Here is a 19592-nt window from a genome sequence, read left to right on the forward strand (position 1 = left end):
ATCCAGGATAGAGCAAGGTCTTTGACGCCAAAGGAAGAGAGGATCTGCAGTAAGAGGCAGTGGTCAACTGTATCGAAAGCAGAAGACAGGTCGAGTAGGAGGAGTACAGAGAATTGTCTGTTAGCTTTGGCTGTAAGTAGGTCGTTGGTGATTTTGGTAAGGGCAGTTTCGGTGGAATGGTGGGGGCGGAAGCCGGATTGTTGGTTGTCGAAGAGAGAGTTAGATGAAAAGTGGGAGGAAAGTTCAGCGTGAACGTGTTGCTCAAGGAGTTTGGAGGCAAATGGGAGCAGCGATATGGGGCGATAGCTGGACAGGGCGGTTGGGTCGAGGGATGGCTTTTTGAGGATGGGTGTGATTGTGGCATGTTTGAAGGCAGCAGGGAAGGTACCAGAGGATAGTGATAGGTTGAAGAGATGGGTTAGGGATGGGACGAGTGTGGGAGTGATGTTAGCGAGGAGGTGGGATGGGATGGGGTCGAGTGCACATGTGGTGAGGTGTGATTTGGAGAGGAGACGAGTAAGTTCTCTTTCCGTGATGTTGGGAAGGGAGGTTATAGGGGTGGGGAAGTAGTGTTGAAGACAGAGGGGTTGTGGTGGTCGGACGGTAAAGACTTGCCGTGTTTGGTCAATCTTGTTTTTGAAGTGTGTTGCAAACTCCTCAGCGCAGATGATGGAGGTTGGAGGGGGCAGTGGAGGGCGGAGGAGAGAGTTGAAAGTGTTGAATAGTTGTTTGGGGTTATAGGATAGGGAAGATATGAGGGTTGTGAAGTAGGCCTGTTTAGCAGAGGTGAGTGCTGATTTGAATGCGAGCGTTGCTTGTTTGAATGCAGTGAAGTCATCTTGAGTATGTGTTTTCTTCCAACGCCGCTCCGCATCCCTGGACGCTTGTCGAAGCTGTTTAGTGAGGTTGTTGTGCCAGGGTTGCCTGTTGACTCGTCGCGCTCTGCCATGCAGAAGAGGGGCGACCGAGTCGATAGCTGATGCGAGAGTGGCATTGTAGAAAGTAGTGGCGCGGTCTGTGTCATGGAGTGAGGATATGGATGTCAGTGGTAGAACAGAGTCAGAGAGTGTGTGGGTGTCTAGCTGTGCAAGGTTTCTGCGGGGGTGTGCTAGTTGCTGGACATGGGTGACAGGTGAGGAGGACAGGGATGAGAATGTGAGTAGGTGGTGGTCAGATAGGGGTAGGGGGGAGGTTGTGAGGTGAGATAGGGAGCAGAGTCGGGTGAAGATGAGGTCTAGTGTGTGTCCGTCTGTGTGGGTGGCTGAGGAGGACCACTGAGTAAGTCCAAAGGATGAAGTAAGCGACAAGAGTTTTGATGCTGCTGACTGGCGAGTGTTAGTGGGGATGTTGAAATCGCCCATGATGATTGTGGGAATGTCAGCCGAGAGAAAGTAAAGAAGCCAGGTGGAGAATTGGTCAATAAAGGCAGTGATTGGGCCCGGGGGTCGGTATATGACAGCCACTTGGAGGTTGGAGGGAGAGTAAATGCGGACAGAGTGGACTTCAAAAGAAGGGAGAATAAGGGAGGGAAGAGGAGGAGTAGGGTTAAAGGTGCAGTTGTTAGAGAGGAGAAGACCCACTCCTCCACCATGTCTGTTTCCAGGGCGAGGAGTGTGGGTGAAGTGGAGGCCACCGTAACACAGCGCAGCAGGGGAGGCAGTGTCAGAGGGTGTTAGCCATGTCTCTGTGATGGCCAGGAAGGAGAGATGACGAGAGGTAAAGAGGTCGTGGACAAAATGGAGCTTGTTGCAGACAGAGCATGCATTCCAGAGTGCTCCAGAGAGAGGGAGCAGCGGGGTGGGCGTCAGGGGGACAGGTTTTGAGCAAGAGAGGTTGTGGTAGTTTGCAGTTGGTTTGGTGCGACAGGTGGGAGAATTGGTGGGAGGTGCAATCTGTGGGGGTCCAGGGTTGGGAGATATGTCGCCAGCAGTGAGGAGAAGCAGAGAGAGGGAGAGCAGGTGGGAGAAAGAGAGTGAACGGCTTGTTTTATGCTTTGGGAGGATTGATCTGAGGTTGAGTAGCAGGTCTGTAGATGAGGTTAGGTGGGGAGGAAGGAGGGAAGGAGAGATGATGATTTGGTTAGAGAGTGCTGGGGTGTGGGGATAGCGAAGGAGAGTGAGGATTAGTGGGGCAAAAACAGTAAGGGCATATGTGAGCATGATGAAAGGGTAAGGGATGATGAGAGAGAGAATCTAAGTACAAGTAGTAAATAGTTCTTTGTACCTTCTGGCCCATTATATATAATGGGCCATTATATACTATAATAATAATAATAATAATATATCCACCCAGGATTCATAATTAATAATAATATATCCACATAATAATAATAATAATAATAATAATAATAACAATAATAATAATAATAATAATAATAATATATAACCACCCATTATTATTATTATTATTATTATTATTCCTATTATTGTTATTATTAGGATATAATATTATTATTATTATTAATCCTCAGTGGATATGCTATTTTCATTATTATTAATCCTGGGTGGATATACTACTTTGCAATTATTATTATTATTATTATTATTATTATTATTATTATTATTATTATTATGTGGATATATTATTATTATTATTAATTATGAATCCTGGGTGAATATATTATTATTATTATTATTAGTAGTAGTAGTAGTAGTAGTAGTAGTAGTAGTAGTAGTATATCCACATACTATTAATAAAAACATTATTAATAATAATATTATATCCACTCAGGATTATTATTATTAATAATAATAATAATAATAATAAATCCACCCAGGATTAATAATAATAGTATATCCATCAAGGATTAATAATAATAATAATAATAATAATAATAATAGTAATAATATATCCACCCAGTAATAATAATAACACACTTATCTATCTGTCCCAGTTTGGCCCATACCAAAATTTTCTTCAAAATCATTCTGATCCCATCCATGCACTGATTAGCCTCTGTCTGTACTGGAGACATACCGGCTGACGACCAGTTCATGTAGTGCTATGTACTTACCCTAGTTACCATATTATGGCTGTATTAATACAATATTTCTACATTTTACAAAGGTGTCCCCCCTATTTCCTTATAGACTGTAAGCTTGTGAGCAGCGTGGCCCTCGCTCCTTTTAATATCTGAGTTATGCTTATTCTGTAATGTATTTTTGTCTGTTCAAGCCCCCCCCTAAAATTGTAAAGTGCTGCAGAATATGTTGGCGCTATAAAAATAAAAAAAGATTATTATTATTATAATAGTATATCCACCCAGTAATAATAATAATAATTTCAGTAGTATATCCACCCAGGATTAATAATAACAATAATGATAATAGTATATCCGCTTAATAATAATAATAATAATAATAATATTTTATCATAATAATATATCCACATAATAAATAATAATAAGAAGAAATACTATTATTATTATGATTATTAATGATAATAATATTACTGGGTATATTATTATCATCATCATTATTAATAATAATAATAATAATAATAATAATAATAATAATAACAATAGTACATCCACCCAGGATTCATAATAATAATAATAATATTAGTAATAATAATGAATACACCCAGGATTCATCATAATAATCCTAATAATATAATAATAACATAATAATTCTAATCATAATATTAATAATAATAATAATAATAATAATAATAATAATCATAATTGTATAATAATAAATCCACACATGATTAATAATAATCATAATAATAGTCATACTATATCCACCCAGGGTTCTATATAATAACTATGTTTTTTTTTGTAATTTTAGGATTTTCTGTTCCGGTATAAGGGTACAGACAATCACTGGATCGGTATAAGACGTACAGATGATAATACGGCCTGGACCTGGACTAATGGATCATTATATAATGAAAGCTTGTAAGTCATCGCATGGCAGGTAATTACAGATATTAGATGCTCTATTACTTATTTTTGTCTGAAGCTTTGTCGATAGGAAGCTGCAAATGATTAATAACTGCTGACCAAAAAAATGGATTGTATACTATACGGAGTGATCTGGATGGAAAGTAAACAGTTTTTTTCACACTGTCATATGACCCTAGAGTGGGTCTTTTCTCACTATACAATCCAGTTTTTCACTCAGCAGTTATTAATCTTTCACAGGACCATTTACAGTTTCCTATGCTGCGGAATTGTAATTTATCCGTAAAAATTGCATGCCATACTAATGGTCCGTATGGCATGCGTTTTTTTTTTAAAACTGTACCTATTTCAGAGTCAAATCGCAGCATGCTGCATTTGTTTTCTCATGCCAAATGAAAAGGAGAATTTTTATCTGATTGCAATCATCCAATTGATACGCTAGTGTGAGCAAGCCCTAAAAATGAAGGCATATCACTATCAGACCTCTGGCAGCGGTAATTTAGCATTGCATTCTCCTGCACAGCTGCACTACTGACAACCTAACTGTGCAGAGAACTGCAGCGCTGCGCAATTCACCTACATAGGGGCAGCCGCAATCTTCTACATATCCAGTGGCTGCTTCTCTGCTGTGCAGGGGAATAATGTGGCGGGTATGAGGCGCTATAGCAGCACTGCAGCCCCTTCATTCTTAGCAATGGTACGGGTCCCTGAGGTCAGACCACACCAATCATAAAGTTATATTATAATTTAGAAATGAGCCATCACTTTATCCCATGTGATCACACCTGTATGTCTTAGATCAGTGATTTTCAACCAGTGTTCCACGGCACACTAGTGTGCCGCGACACATGGTCGGGTGTGCCGCGGGGAAAGTTCCCCAAACTATGGTGCCCCCTGTGTTTTGTTTCCCGGCAATGCGCTCGATGCGCAGTCACGCCTTCTTACAATGTAGGAGACGTGTACAATAACACATGCGCAAGCTTTGAACCTCGCGCGACTTAATGACGTCACCGAGGCCGGCACGTCATCCTGAGAGCGGAGAGACTCTCGCATTTGCCCGCCGCCAAGGTAATGCCCGCCAATAATGCTGACTATATGAGCTTTTGCCTGAGTATATGAACTGTTGGCAGAATACTCAGCATATGAGCTGGTACTTTTAGTACTCCAGCAGTATACTGCATATAACAATGAGAAATGTAAAATGAGAAATACTATAGTCATGAGGCTGGAGTACTACAAGTACCAGCTCATATGCTGAGTATATGAGCTGGCACTTGTACTCTGGCCTCATGGCCATAGTACTTCTCATTGTACCCCTTTATATTGCAGTATATGAGCCACATAATAATCAGCACCATATACTGTGGCGCTGTACAGTGCACATCACCACAGTATATGATGCTGATAATCATGTGCTCATATACGTGGGACTGTATTTATGAGGTTACATGGGATTGAATATATGAGGGGGTTATCCTTTTTTATTTCACTTTTTTAAAATAAATAATTTATTGAAAGGACCTCTGCCAGGCATATTTCACTCTTGAGGGCTAAAAAAGTAGCTCTTGTGGTGGTAAGAAGCTGATTTAAAACCCCCAAGAGTGAACTCCGTGAGAGTTGTATGTATGGAATAATAAATTATATTAGTACCGTTCTTCAGCAGTCATGTCCTGCTTGAATTGACTCTAGTGGCGTAGCACTTGGCAGCCGGCTCTATTCTACTTATAGAGAAAGCTGAGTGCTACGTCACTAGTGTCAATTCAAGCAGGAAATGCAGACCGTAGTAATAGAAGTTATTATCACACACATACAGCTCTCGCGAAGTTCACTCTTGGGGGGTTTAAATCAGCTTCTTGTCACCACGAGAGCTGCTTTTTAAGCCCTCAGGAATGAAATATGCCTAGCAGAGGTCCTTTAAGTGTGGCAGATAATGTAATACTCTTCTATTTTAGTGTGTGGCTGCGCACACTATCTCAGCAGTGATGGAGAAGTATTTGAGAATGGAAAAGGCAAATGCCGAACAGGACCCTGGACACAATTCTAACCCAAATGAAGGCCCTAGTATGAGAGTTCGACAAAAGAAAAAAGACAAGACGGTGAGCTCAAGGCAATACAGTGAAAGCTATCTTTCATTTGGATTTACTTCCACTGGGGATGCGACAGCACCAACACCACTGTGCTTGGTATGTGGTGAGAAGCTTTCCAATAGCGCTATGGTGCCAAGCAAACTTAAACGCCATCTCCAAACGAAACACCCTTCCATTCAAAATAAACCGATGGAGTATTTTGTACGCTTACGTACAAACAATGAGAAAGGGGCAACTTTTTTGAGAAAAAGCACAAAGGTAAATGAGAGAGCCCTCAAAGCTAGCTACCTTGTTGCTGAACTCATAGCTAAATCCAAAAAGTCCCACACTGTGGCAGAAACATTAATACTACCAGCTTGTAAAGCTATTGTAAATGAGATGCTTGGCCCTGAAGCAGCTAAAGAGATAGCTAAAGTGCCTCTCTCTGATAACACAATTGCCAGACGGATTGATGACTTGTCTGCGGACATTGAAACAGTTGTTTTGGAAAAGGTGCGCATCAAGAAGAAATTTGCCTTGCAACTTGATGAGTCGACGGATATCAGTGGACATTGTGAGTTGTTGGCCAATGTGCGTTTTGTGGATGGTGAAGCCATTAGAGAAAACTTCCTATTTTGCAAGGCACTGACAGAAAAATCAACAGGAGAGGCAATATTCCAAGTCACATCGGAATATCTTGATAAAAGTGGACTTACATGGGAAAACTGCACAGGTGTCTGCACTGATGGAGCCGCAGCCATGGTCGGGCACATCAAAGGCTTTGTAAGTAGGGTTAAAGAAAGAAACCCAGATGTTCTTGCTACCCACTGTTTCTTGCACCGTGAGGCTGTAGCACCCTGAGGATTCGGCTGCTACAGGGGTATTACACCTCAAGCCAGAGGTGTGGTATTCCACTCCCGGGTAAGGATGGAGTGTGGAACTGAGCTCAGTAGGCTGCATGCACTACACACATCCCATTTCCGGGGGACAGACCAATGGTACTCCCACTAGAGAAATGTGCAGGTACGACAGTGTCTGTCCCTGGCTGGAGTGGGAGGGGGGTGGAACATCCCAGTAGTGTAGGGGCAGATAGGGGGAGCAGTCTGGGTAGTGCTAGGAGCTCATTGGGTGCTGGTCACCTGAGCTCACACATAGAGGGAGTATATAAGGTGGGAACCATCTTAGATCAGGGTCAGTCAGTCAGTCAGTCAGTCTGTCAGTCTTTTGTAGAGTGAGTCAGAGGAAGAGAGCAGAGGAGAAGAGCAGCTCCAAGGCCCAGAGAGAGAGAGGAGAAAGAAGGACCCAGAGGGGGAGAAGAGAGAACTCCAAGAACCCAAGATTAGATCAGCGGGTGAAGAGTTGGCACAAGGGTACCGGATCCCAAGCTGGTGGAGGGCCCTAATCCTTAGCCAGAGACCGGAGGTCGTGGGCAGGATCTGCCACGACCACCCACTAAATCCACCCGGAAGGCAAACCAAGAATAGGGTCAGGGAACCCAGAGACAAGGGTTTACCAACAAGAGGCCCGAGGGAGCCGGATTTAGGTGGATCCCTGGTGGGGAAGGCCAGAGAGAAGGAACGTCAGAAAGGGAGCTCAGGATCACGCTCCAGAATTACTTGGGAGTTGGCCGAGTCCAGGACCTGGTGGACGCAGCACGGCTCGGGCGGTCACTCAAGGCCGGAGTGACCAGCATAACAGCAGTAAGTAAAGACCCTGAACTGCACAGCCCGACTCTGAGTCTCATTACCATCCTCACTGCACCTCCACAACCACCATCCTCTACACCTGACCCCCTGAGGCTATACCCCTCCCGTTGGGGGTTATACTACCTGAGCTGCACACACATCACCAGCCTCAGCGGACCCTGCTGCAGCGGCGGCCGTATTGACCGCAATTCAACGGGTGGCGTAGTCGACATAAAAGAACATCTAGTAACATCTATAAGGACTGCCACACACTGAGCTTGACACCCTGGGCACGGACCGGGTCACCGCCACTCGGAGACTACAACCCCCATCTGATCCGGCTCCGGGTATCCCCCAAACAACACTGGCCCAGGGGGCGCGTCAACTTTGGCGTAGTCGGCAGGATTACGTGCCCGCAACAACCGGGTACTGCGTGCCTGAAGAAAAGTTCATCGTTACCTTAAAAAGAAGTCTCCCGCCGGTTCCGGAGGGTCCCCGCCAACGGACCCCATCACAGGTCGTTTCCCGCCGGTTGTCCGCCATTTGCAGCTTTTTCCCGCCATCCATGGAGTTTCCCGCCACTGGGAGACGATTCCCGCCATTTCCAAAGATTTCCCGCCTTGGAAGAGCGGACGCCATTATGGGCATGCCAGAGGGTGGCAAAAGGCCACCTCCCATCGTGGGCCAGGTCGAAGAATGGCGCCAAAAGCGGAAACCGTGCCCACCAACAGAGACTGTGATGCTGGAAGTGTCCATCAGCGTAAGAGAACTGCCCCTGGAACTGACAATCACAAAGTTGCCCCGGGACCACCCTAAATGTGGGCGGAGACAGAACAAGAGAGCAAAGATGGGTGTCGCCTGGAGCAGTCTGGAGAGAGCGCACCCAGAGACAAGAAGTCTGGAGGGGAGTCCAGAGAAAGCCTACCCGGAGATGGAGGGAGAGTCAGGCAGCACCGACCCAGTGGTCAGGAGCCTGCTGCAAGCAACGACCCCACTAGGCTTAGTGGAGGTCCTGGCACAGCTCCCCCGAGACCGGGAGTGTGCACAGACTGCGCTGGAGGGCCTCGCACGGAGGATGGCCCGGGTACAGCGAGAGACGTTGGCGGAGTGGAGCCGAGAGATGGCCCAGCAGACCGAAACCCGACAGCGGAGCACGCCACCCGAGACGAGGAGACAGACCGCCTCTGAGGATGGTGCAGGAGGACTGAAGGCCGGAGACGGCGCCGAGAAGGGAGCTGAACGGACGGAGGCAGGTAAAGGGGACGTCTCTACCCCGAGCCGGGAAACCGCGTGCCTGCCCCAGCTCCCCGTCGCAGAGCCCGAAATTCCCCCTGCCGTGCCCGTCGCTGCATCGTCACCGCCGCAGACTAGGCCTCAACCGGAAACCGCGGCCGCGACCCCTGTGAGGTCACGCGCTTCGACCCTGAGCGCGGCAAAGCAGGAAATACCATCAGCCTGGTCGCAAGGCCTAGTACCCCCGGGCGCCGCAATTCCAACAGCGCCCCCTACCTCCGCGGAGCCACCGGCCTGGTCGCAGGGCCGAGTAACCCAGGGCGCCGCCGTTCTTACGGTGCCCTTTGCCTTTAGGGTGCCCCAAGCCTGGTCGCAAGGCCTGGTCAACCCGGGCGCCGCTACCATCAACGCGCCCTCAACATCTAGAGTGCCGCACCTGGGTGAAAATCTATTTGCCCAGCATACGTGCCCGGATGGGCAGCCCTTTGTATGGCCCCAGGAGTACTACCAACTGGAACTCCAAAGAGCAAGGCCCCTGTGCGAGCCCCTGATTTCGGCTCCGAAGCCCGTCAGGAGAACCCCGCTCCCGCTAGAAGAAGCACAATTCGAGTGGGACCCCACCGGAGGAGACCTCATGGGGTTCACTCAAGAAACGCGGGCAGCCGCAGCAGAGCGAGTGGAGTGCTGCCGCCAGCAGTTGGCAGCCTTCGAGCAAGAGCGGAAAGAGAGGCGGATCCGTGAGCAGCGGCTGCAGGAACAGAGCGCAGGGCAGAAGAGCCGGACCAGGAGGAACCCCCGTGCAGCTCATGGTCCCCGTACCACCGGGACTGTGATTAAATTCAACCTGCAGCATGGGTGGGGCTTCATAAGAGACCATCATACCCCCGGCGACGTCTTTGTGACCCACAGAGACGTAGAAAGCCATCTGCCGGAGGGACACAGAGGTCGTGACCTGTATGTAGGGGACGAGGTCACCTTCACCCGGCACAAGTGTGCCAAAGGACCCTACGCCCTCCATGTGCATCGCCTGACGGAGGAGGAGCTGCGGTGTGAGGAGGAGCAAGAGGGCCCGGACGGGTCTGAAACTGAAACCAACCAACAAGAAAGAGCAGGAGGACGCCGTCGTTGAAGTACGGTAGAGAGAGACTGTATATAGTTGCCCGTCGGGGTACCAAGAACTGTTACTTATTTAAAATATGTTCCCCGTTGGGACAAAGTGTGAACTGATGCCCGTGTGTCCCTAGTTCCTAATAGCTGGCCGAGGACTGAGAGCGGCCATATCCCCTTTGTATATAGTTGCGCTTCCTAAAGCGCCCCCTACTGGTTTTATGGGAAAACCATTTTTCTTCAAGAGACTGTCGCACTTTACCCGGTCACAAGTTGCACCGTGACCGGAGGATCCAGCGACAGGAATGTTTACAAGAATGTTATTTATGAAAACGTTTTATTGCTGATATATATATGATGTTTTATATGTTTATATGTTGATGTTTATGAAAAATAATTGTATGTTTTGGATGTTTTTATCTTTAACAGCCCGAGGACGTGCTGTGATTTACCAGGGGGGAATGTAGCACCCTGAGGATTCGGCTGCTACAGGGGTATTACACCTCAAGCTAGTGGTGTGGTATTCCACTCCCGGGTAAGGATGGAGTGTGGAACTGAGCTCAGTAGGCTGCATGCACTACACACATCCCATTTCCGGGGGACAGACCAATGGTACTCCCACTAGAGAAATGTGCAGGTACGACAGTGTCTGTCCCTGGCTGGAGTGGGAGGGGGGTGGAACATCCCAGTAGTGTAGGGGCAGATAGGGGGAGCAGTCTGGGTAGTGCTAGGAGCTCATTGGGTGCTGGTCACCTGAGCTCACACATAGAGGGAGTATATAAGGTGGGAACCATCTTAGATCAGGGTCAGTCAGTCAGTCAGTCAGTCTGTCAGTCTTTTGTAGAGTGAGTCAGAGGAAGAGAGCAGAGGAGAAGAGCAGCTCCAAGGCCCAGAGAGAGAGAGGAGAAAGAAGGACCCAGAGGGGGAGAAGAGAGAACTCCAAGAACCCAAGATTAGATCAGCGGGTGAAGAGTTGGCACAAGGGTACCGGATCCCAAGCTGGTGGAGGGCCCTAATCCTTAGCCAGAGACCGGAGGTCATGGGCAGGATCTGCCACGACCACCCACTAAATCCACCCGGAAGGCAAACCAAGAATAGGGTCAGGGAACCCAGAGACAAGGGTTTACCAACAAGAGGCCCGAGGGAGCCGGACTTAGGTGGATCCCTGGTGGGGAAGGCCAGAGAGAAGGAACGTCAGAAAGGGAGCTCAGGATCACGCTCCAGAATTACTTGGGAGTTGGCCGAGTCCAGGACCTGGTGGACGCAGCACGGCTCGGGCGGTCACTCAAGGCCGGAGTGACCAGCATAACAGCAGTAAGTAAAGACCCTGAACTGCACAGCCCGACTCTGAGTCTCATTACCATCCTCACTGCACCTCCACAACCACCATCCTCTACACCTGACCCCCTGAGGCTATACCCCTCCCGTTGGGGGTTATACTACCTGAGCTGCACACACATCACCAGCCTCAGCGGACCCTGCTGCAGCGGCGGCCGTATTGACCGCAATTCAACGGGTGGCGTAGTCGACATAAAAGAACATCTAGTAACATCTATAAGGACTGCCACACACTGAGCTTGACACCCTGGGCACGGACCGGGTCACCGCCACTCGGAGACTACAACCCCCATCTGATCCGGCTCCGGGTATCCCCCAAACAACACTGGCCCAGGGGGCGCGTCAAGGCCCTCGTTGCAAAGACCTTACCAGCAGATCTAGCTCCTGTGTTGGATGATGTTGTACGCATAGTGAACTTTGTGAAGACGCGACCTTTGAGATGTCGCTTATTTGCGTCTTTGTGTACAGAAATGGGAGCGGAACATAAAATCTTATTGCTCCACACGGAGGTCAGGTGGCTGTCACGCGGCAAAGTGCTGGCCCGTGTGTATGAGTTGCAAGAGGAACTTAAAATATTTCTTACAAACGAGAGGTCCGATTATTCAAAGCTGCTTGCAAGTGATGAGTGGTGTGCAAAGCTGGCATACCTGACTGATATATTTCAATATCTGAATGAACTAAACACACGGATGCAAGGTCGAAATGAAAACCTGCTTACAAGCACTGATAAAAAGAACGGATTCCGTTTAAAGGTGCCGCTCTGGCAACAACATGTGCAGGGTGGCAACCTTCAGATGTTCCCACTCACCGAGAAACTGCATGATGACAATACTGCTGCAATGTGCGAAGCGATTGGCAGACATTTGAAAACTCTTGAGAAGTTATCGTTCTATTTCTCTTCAGCCTTCACAGAATGCCTTGACTGGGTTAGGGACCCATACAGCTCATTATCCGTTGCTGGAAAGGACATGACTTTAAAGGAGCAAGAGGAACTCGTTGAACTGAAGCAAGATCGCGGTTTAAAGCTAAAGTTTGCTGATCTTCCTTTGGACAGTTTTTGGTTATCTGTTGCCAAGGAGTTCCCCATTCTGGCCAACAAAGCTATTTTGACATTGCTCCCATTTTCAACCACATATCTATGTGAGCTGGGCTTCTCAAGCTTGACTGTGATAAAAACTAAGAACAGGGAGAAACTGAGAACTGTTGAGGAAGAGCTTTGTGTGTGTCTTTCCACCATTCCTGCCAGGATATCCCTTTTGTGTTTATTGAAACAGGCCCAGGTTTCACACTGAGTGAGTAAAATAAATTTAGAATCTATATTATTAACTATATGTATAATATGACTGTTTTAGTATCATTTTGTGCTATTTTGGTTGGTGGTGTGCCCCAGGATTTTCTAAGTATAAAAAGTGTGCCGCGGCTCAAAAAAGGTTGAAAATCACTGTCTTAGATGATACAGTGAATTACACATTTCTATGTCCTGTGATATATTGTTATATTAAGAGGCCAAAATCACAGTAACCCCACAGCTTTACCTCCAAATATTAGAAGAGCGAAGTATAAATTCAGGATTTTTTAAATTGAGATTGTAAAGTTTTAATAGACTTAGGGCTCGCTCACACGAGTGTATAAATCGGACAAGTGCAGTACGATTAAAAATCGCATAAAACTCGGCCCAGTGTTATACTGTGGGGCAGTGCAGATCTGCGATTATTTTCCCACGCAGATTTGGCATGTTGTGAGTGCATCCGTGAATCTAATGGCACGCTCCCATACAAGTCTATGGATGTGTGCGAAACATCAGCCTGCACTCTGATGTCATCCGAGTGCAGTGCAGTTACTGTGGACGCTAGCAATGGAGGAGACTTTCTCCGTCTCCTCTGCACCTGTGCTGTGATTCTCTCATGCGAGAGGATCGGAGCACAGTGAACTGACCCTCAGCTCAAACTCTGGCAGCGTTTGAGCCGAATATCATTTGCATAATGGGTCCGAAAACAGATGCTCATGTGACCCGGCCTTATACAGGTTGTCCTCTACTTTTACATTGATAGCCTATCCTTGCGCTGGTCATCAATGTCTGGATCTCCAACACCTGGCACCCCTGTCGATCAGCTGTTATCAGTGTCGGCAGTGGCGGTCATCTGCCGGAAGTACTCACTTGCTGAGCTGCTCTGTCTACTTGTACTGGCCGGCACTTGGGACTGCATATCCGCCTCCAATTCTCATCAACAGAAGGCGGTTGTATAGTACCTTGTGGCGGCCACTACAAGTAGACAGAGCAGTTCGGCAATTGAGTAGTTACAGCCGGCGTTAACAGCTGATCAGTGGGTGTGCTCGGTGTTGGAGCTCCGGCTGATCAGACATTGATGACCTATCCTAAGGATATTAAACACTAAAGTCCACTAATAATATGAAATGGCACTTCTAACTAGATTCAACAACAAATAACCCAGGATAAAAGTACATATATCTGAGTAATGAAGCAATCTACACCTACAATGCTTAACAACTTTGGGACTCACATAAAAATCAAATCAAAAGAAAAAGTCTACACGCTATGGCAGTTTAGACTGACACAAAATGTATGGAGCCTAAAGTCAAAGCTATAGTGCACAGTCCAGAAATATTATGGCCATAAGAATGCAGTGTTCAGAGGCTATCATATAGTATAATCAATAATAATACAGATATATGATCAGGTAGTGACAGATTGAACATGGGAAGGAGGACAGACTTGTAGTGAGAAAAGGTGTCAGAATACACTATACACCTCAATATCCTCCCATACCCATGCAAAAAATAACAAAGGAAAAGGAATTCCAGTGGAAGTTGAATGTTCTCCTCAGTGTCACCTCAATCTGATGTGCCGATGCGCACTTCCCCTCAAGCTTCTTCCGGGAATGTATCAGGATGAGGGGTTGAGGCGTAGGTAGGGTTTTGGTTCAGGGAGGGCAAAACTTCGGAGTGGGCCCCTAAAAAGGTAACCCTGATTACAACTATGGTGGCGCACCCAGATAGTGGATGTAGGAGAACCTCAGCAGATGACCGCGCTGTTACTGAAAATAATCTCTATGCAAAGACCAGCACTGATAATACCGCCATATGGTGACCATATATTGATAGATACCAGTCCTGCAGAACATATAAGAGATAACAGCACAGTTATATATAGTAACTTACAGCTGACGTTCTTTCTGATTAAATTATTCACTTTTCCCGTCTTTTCCATCTGGCCCAGACCGACACGACGACTTCTCCATCCAGGACTCAGAGTCTCAGATCTGCAGAGATCACAAGAAAGACATATTTGACTCCTTACCTGCTGATACCCTAACACTGAGCCGCAGCTGCCGTATGTGTTCCTATTACTGCACCTGCTGTGCACCCTCTAGATGGTAAAACAAACCTCTAGAATATAATAATGCCGTGTGCAAGTGCCCTAGAAAACAGTGCCCACATTGTGCCCCCTAGAAAGTAATAATGCCTTCTGTGTGCCCCTCTGACAGTCACAATAACCTGAGTTCCCCTATAACGATAAGTGCCCACTTAAGATTTAATAATGTCTGGAGTCTCCCCCCATGTACAGCTCCCCTCTACACAGTATAATACTCCCTCACTGTATAGTACCCCCACACGCAGTATACCGACCCCTTAGTAGCCTCCAAACTGATGGCTCCCACATTGTATGATGGCCCCCACACTGTGCAAAGACCCCACATTATCTCCCACACTGTATAATGCCCCCCACACTGTGCAAAGACCCCACATTATCTCCCACACTGTATGATGGCCCCCACACTGTACAAAGACCCCACATTATATCCCACACTGTATGACCCTAACTTTAATCCCCCCACTGTATAAATAGCCTACATATAGTATAATGCCCCCCATAGGCAGAGTCGGTAGTATAATGTCCCACCTCCATAGGCAGGGTCTGTAGTTTAATCTCCCCCAATAGGCAGAGTCTGTAGTATAATGTCTCCCCCCTTTCATAGGCAGAGTCTGCAGTGTAATGTCCCCCCTCATAGGCAGAGTCTGTAGTATAATGTCCCCCTTCCCATAGACAGAGTCTGTAGTATAATGTCCCCCCTCATAGGCAGAGTTCTTTAGTATAATGCCCCCCCCTCATAGGCAGAGTCTGTAGTATAATGTCGACCCCCCCCCAGCAAAAAATGAATAAGAACAATACTCACCTCTCCTCCTAGTTCCTTCGATGCTCCGAGTGCCGCCCCCGGCCGGCACATCTTCAGAACAGAGGGCCGGGCGCCAATTGATGTCAGATGCAGAGGGGGGACTGATGGGAGAGGGAGAATCGCACTCCCTCTCTCATCAGTAAACTTGCTATCACTGGGGGCTCTCCTCCTCCTCAAGGGCCGCATAGCCTCCCTGCACAAAATCCAGGAGTGTAACTGTTTCTGCGCACGCCGGATACAGTTGCTCTAGCGTAGCTCTGGATGGGCCCCCTCTGCCCCCCTACCCAGAGAGGCTCAATGATATTGAGGTCAGGAGACTGAGATGGCCAATCCAGAACCTTCACTTTGTTCTGCTGTAGCCAATGACAGGTCGACTTGGCCTTGTGTTTTGGATCGTTGTCATGTTGGAACATCCAAGTACATCCCATGCGCAGCTTCTGGGCTGATGAGTGCAACTTTGCCTCCAGTATTTGCTGATAACGTGCTGCATTCATCTGTCCTTCAACTTTTACCAAGTTTCCGGTGCCTTTGTAGCTCACACATTCCCAAAACATCAGCGATCCACCTCCGTGCTTTACTCTAGGAATGGTGTTCCTTTCATCATAGGCCTTGTTGACCTCTCTCCAAATGTAACGTTTATGGTTCAGTTTTGGTCTCATCACTCCAAATTACCTTGTTGCAGAAGTTTTGAGGCTTGTCTCTGTGCTGTTTGGCATATTGTAGGCAAGATACTTTGTGGCATTTGTGCAGTAATGGCTTTCTTCTGGCAACTCGACCATGCAGCCCATTTTTCTTCAAGTGCCTCTTTATTGTGCATCTTGAAACAGCCACACCGCTAGTTTTCATAGAGTCCTGAATTTCAGCTGATGTTATTTGTGGGTTTTTCTTTGCATCCTGAACAATTTTCCTGGCAGTTGTGGCCCAAATTTTTGTTAGTCTACCTGACCGTGGTTTGGTTTTTACAGAGCCCCTGATTTTCTATTTGTTAATCACAGTTTAAACGCTGCTGACTGGCATTATCAATTCCTTGGCTATCTTTTTGTATCCCTTCCCTGTGTTATATAGTTTATCTACTTTTTCCTGTAGATTCATTGACAATTCTTTTGCTTTCCCCATGACTCACAATCCAGAAACGTCTGTGGCTGGATGAAAGATGCAAGAGTCTGTCTGGATCCCACAAATTCACTCATCTTTTATGCACACACACTGATTACAAGCAAACAGATCACAGGGGAGGATGTTACCTTTAGTAGCCATTCAAACCCATTTGTGTCAAATTCTGTGCATGTTATCAGGCCAAAATCACCAGGGTATGTGAACTTATGATCAGGGTCATTTGGATGTTTTTGGTTGTCATTAAGATTTAAAAAGAGAAAACACAGTAGTTAGACAATAAATGGCTTCACCCAACCAATAACCATGAGTGGAGAAAAAGTTTTTTTTGTTATAATTCATATTCTCTGAAACAAGGCCAAGAAAGGAAAAATTCTGCCGGGGTATGTAAACTTTTGAGCACAACTGTTTGTGTTCACCATAGGTGAACACATATTTAAGAGGACGTTGATGCAGCAGAAACTCCGCCCATTTGTGATTAGCCAATTAAATCAAAGAGTGGGCGGAGTGTGGATCAGGTGGACGGAGTTACGACCGCCGAACATCGCGATTTTTCGCCCAATGAGAGCCATTTAGAGAAGTTAGTGGGTCTCACTGGGGTGTCGGCTCCCATCAGTTACAGCAGGGAGCCGGCTCTTTGTGTCGGATCGTTCGTGACCGACACATCACTATGACAGAGCTACAAGAGGAGTAGTTGGGAGGAAGCCAGCGGGACTTACAAATTGGGCTAATGGTGGATCTGAGGCATTAAAGGGTTGTATTTAGGATAAGTGCAAATAGAGTGATTGATATCAGACACAATAATAAAGGTGGTGCCAATATATTTATTTTAGAATAAATATAAAGTAGTGGCTGTGAAATAAGCATAATATGTGCCTATCTTATGAGAATAGCAAGTAAATATAAAGTGACCCGTGCATTTCTAAGGTGCAATATTAAAGTGACAGTGCCTGACCAATTATAGAGTTTTAAAGTGAGAGTGTCAAACATGAACTATATAAATATTAATGAAATAAAGTTGATTAATAATCAAAACACATAATGCGCGAGTTTATGTGTTAATAAAGTGACACGTGCACGACAATTAGGCAAGACTAACGCCTAAATGACATGATAAATAAAGAAAAACTAGAAGAATAGCAAATAAGTAGAAAAAAAATAAAATAAAGAAAAATAAAAAAATAATAATAAATACAGTAAACAGAATAAATAGTTAATAAACAAATGAATATTGGCTGGGAAGGACAAAATTCACCCCACACAATTCCCTATTCCATAGATGAAACAGTACCCTAGAGCACAGGATGTTTAAAACGTAGTAAGGGTCTCCTAAAAAAAGGGGGGTTACATATAGAAATAGACCAATATAGTGTACTGATGGACCCCCAAACGAAAGGCTACAAAGTATAACATAATGATAAATCATAATTCAGTCCATGAAGTGAGATATATCGGGCCTAATGACTGTTAAATTTCTTCATCCTCCTCGTTATTGAAATGTCCCTGAGTCACAACCTGAATGGGTATCGAGTCCTCTCATGTACAGCCTATCCTGAGGATAGGTCATCAATGTAAAAGTAGTGGAAAACCTCTTTAATCTTCAACAAATGCAGAATTATCGGCAATTGATAATAACACAAGTATCTTCTATCTGGTGAAATTAAAAAGGCTGATGTGATGATTATTTGTACAAAATGTTTTGTTTTCCAGATTCAGAATCACAAGAAGTTCAGAGCATTCTGGAGAAATTGAATATGTGTTTCTGAATCATGAAGGTGTAAGAAGTCAGGAAGGAGTGCATGAGTTTAAATGGATATGTAATAAGAAGTAGGATTCTGTTCATTTTGCAGCAAACATTGTTACCACTCTCTGTGGCCATAAATCCTGCACTATAGATGCAATAATCAAGGCTCTGTGTTAGGCATGAAAGAACAATCGCAGCATGCTGCGATTTGCAGTGAGACTCTATTCGCTCGCACCCATACAAATCTATGGGTGCGAGTGAAACATTGGACTGCACTCGGATGTCACCCCAGTGCAGTCCGATATACGACGAGTCAGTCAATGGAGGAGATGGAGAAATCTCCGCAGCTGTGATGCAATCCTCTCATGTGAGAAAATCGCAGCACAGTAGCATGACATTCAACTCCCGCTCGCAGTAGAGCCGGAGCCGAGGTTCATTAGCATATTGCATCAGATGCCATACGCTGGTGTGACTCTGGCCTAAGTCTGCCTAAAATCTAGTGAATCTTTGCCCCAATACTACAAGTTCCATCATGCATTGCAGTGGCCTGTGAGCCGGCACCTCCTCACTCTTCAGTAAGCATACTCAGGCAAGCTGTCATTCAATCCAAAACTTCTACACCCACCACCAGGAGCACAGTGACAACGTCCTATCATTTTGTATGATTTGTGGGCCAGAAAAGGACGTATCAGTCACAACAGAGGAAGAAGAAGAATCTCCATAACAATCCAGTACCATGAGATCCCTGCTGAGATGCGCTCATAGAAGCTATACATCTAAGGGTATAGGCAGATGGTCCGGAGCCGCCTGTGGCCCCGACACTACGGAATTGCCGTGTGGCTTCCGCTCATTATGCAATATTGTTTTAAGGACATTACATCAAAGTTGGATCAGCCTGTAGTGTGTTTTTCCACTTTAATTTTGGGGGTGACTCCAAATCCAGGCCTCCATTGGTTAATAAATGTGATTTCCATTGATGATTTTTGTGTGATTTTGTTGTCAGCACATTCAACTTTGTACAGAACAAAGTATTCAATGAGAATATTTCATTCATTCAGATCTAGGAGGTGGTATTTGAATGTTCCCTTTATTTTTTTGAGCAGTGTATATATATATATATATATATATATATATATATATATATATGTGAGCTAGGCAGGCAGACAGTGTATGTGGCAAACTGCAGTGCATGATACAGCACAAGAG

At 45.9% G+C, this 19592-nt stretch overlaps 1 protein-coding gene across 3 annotated transcripts in view; it reads left to right on the plus strand.

Annotated features, from left to right (window-relative positions):
- The window catches only part of LOC141271200 (C-type lectin domain family 2 member A-like), a 68408-nt gene extending 49044 nt beyond the window's left edge, over nt 1-19364 (plus strand). For 2 of the 3 annotated variants that reach the window (XM_073681310.1, XM_073681311.1), the window contains 2 exons: nt 3789-3898; nt 18353-19364. In XM_073681310.1, coding sequence (XP_073537411.1) covers nt 3789-3898; nt 18353-18473 — 231 coding nt within the window. In that variant the 3' untranslated portion in view covers nt 18474-19364. Of the gene's footprint in view, nt 1-3788; nt 3918-18352 lie in introns of all 3 variants that reach the window. The other variant, XM_073681312.1, reaches the window with a different exon arrangement.
- The last annotated feature ends 228 nt before the right edge of the window (nt 19365-19592 follow it).

This window comes from Phyllobates terribilis, unplaced genomic scaffold, assembly GCF_046119375.1.
Source record: "Phyllobates terribilis strain yellow unplaced genomic scaffold, ASM4611937v1 Scaffold_5__5_contigs__length_657084704, whole genome shotgun sequence".
Taxonomy (NCBI): Eukaryota; Metazoa; Chordata; class Amphibia; order Anura; family Dendrobatidae; genus Phyllobates; species Phyllobates terribilis.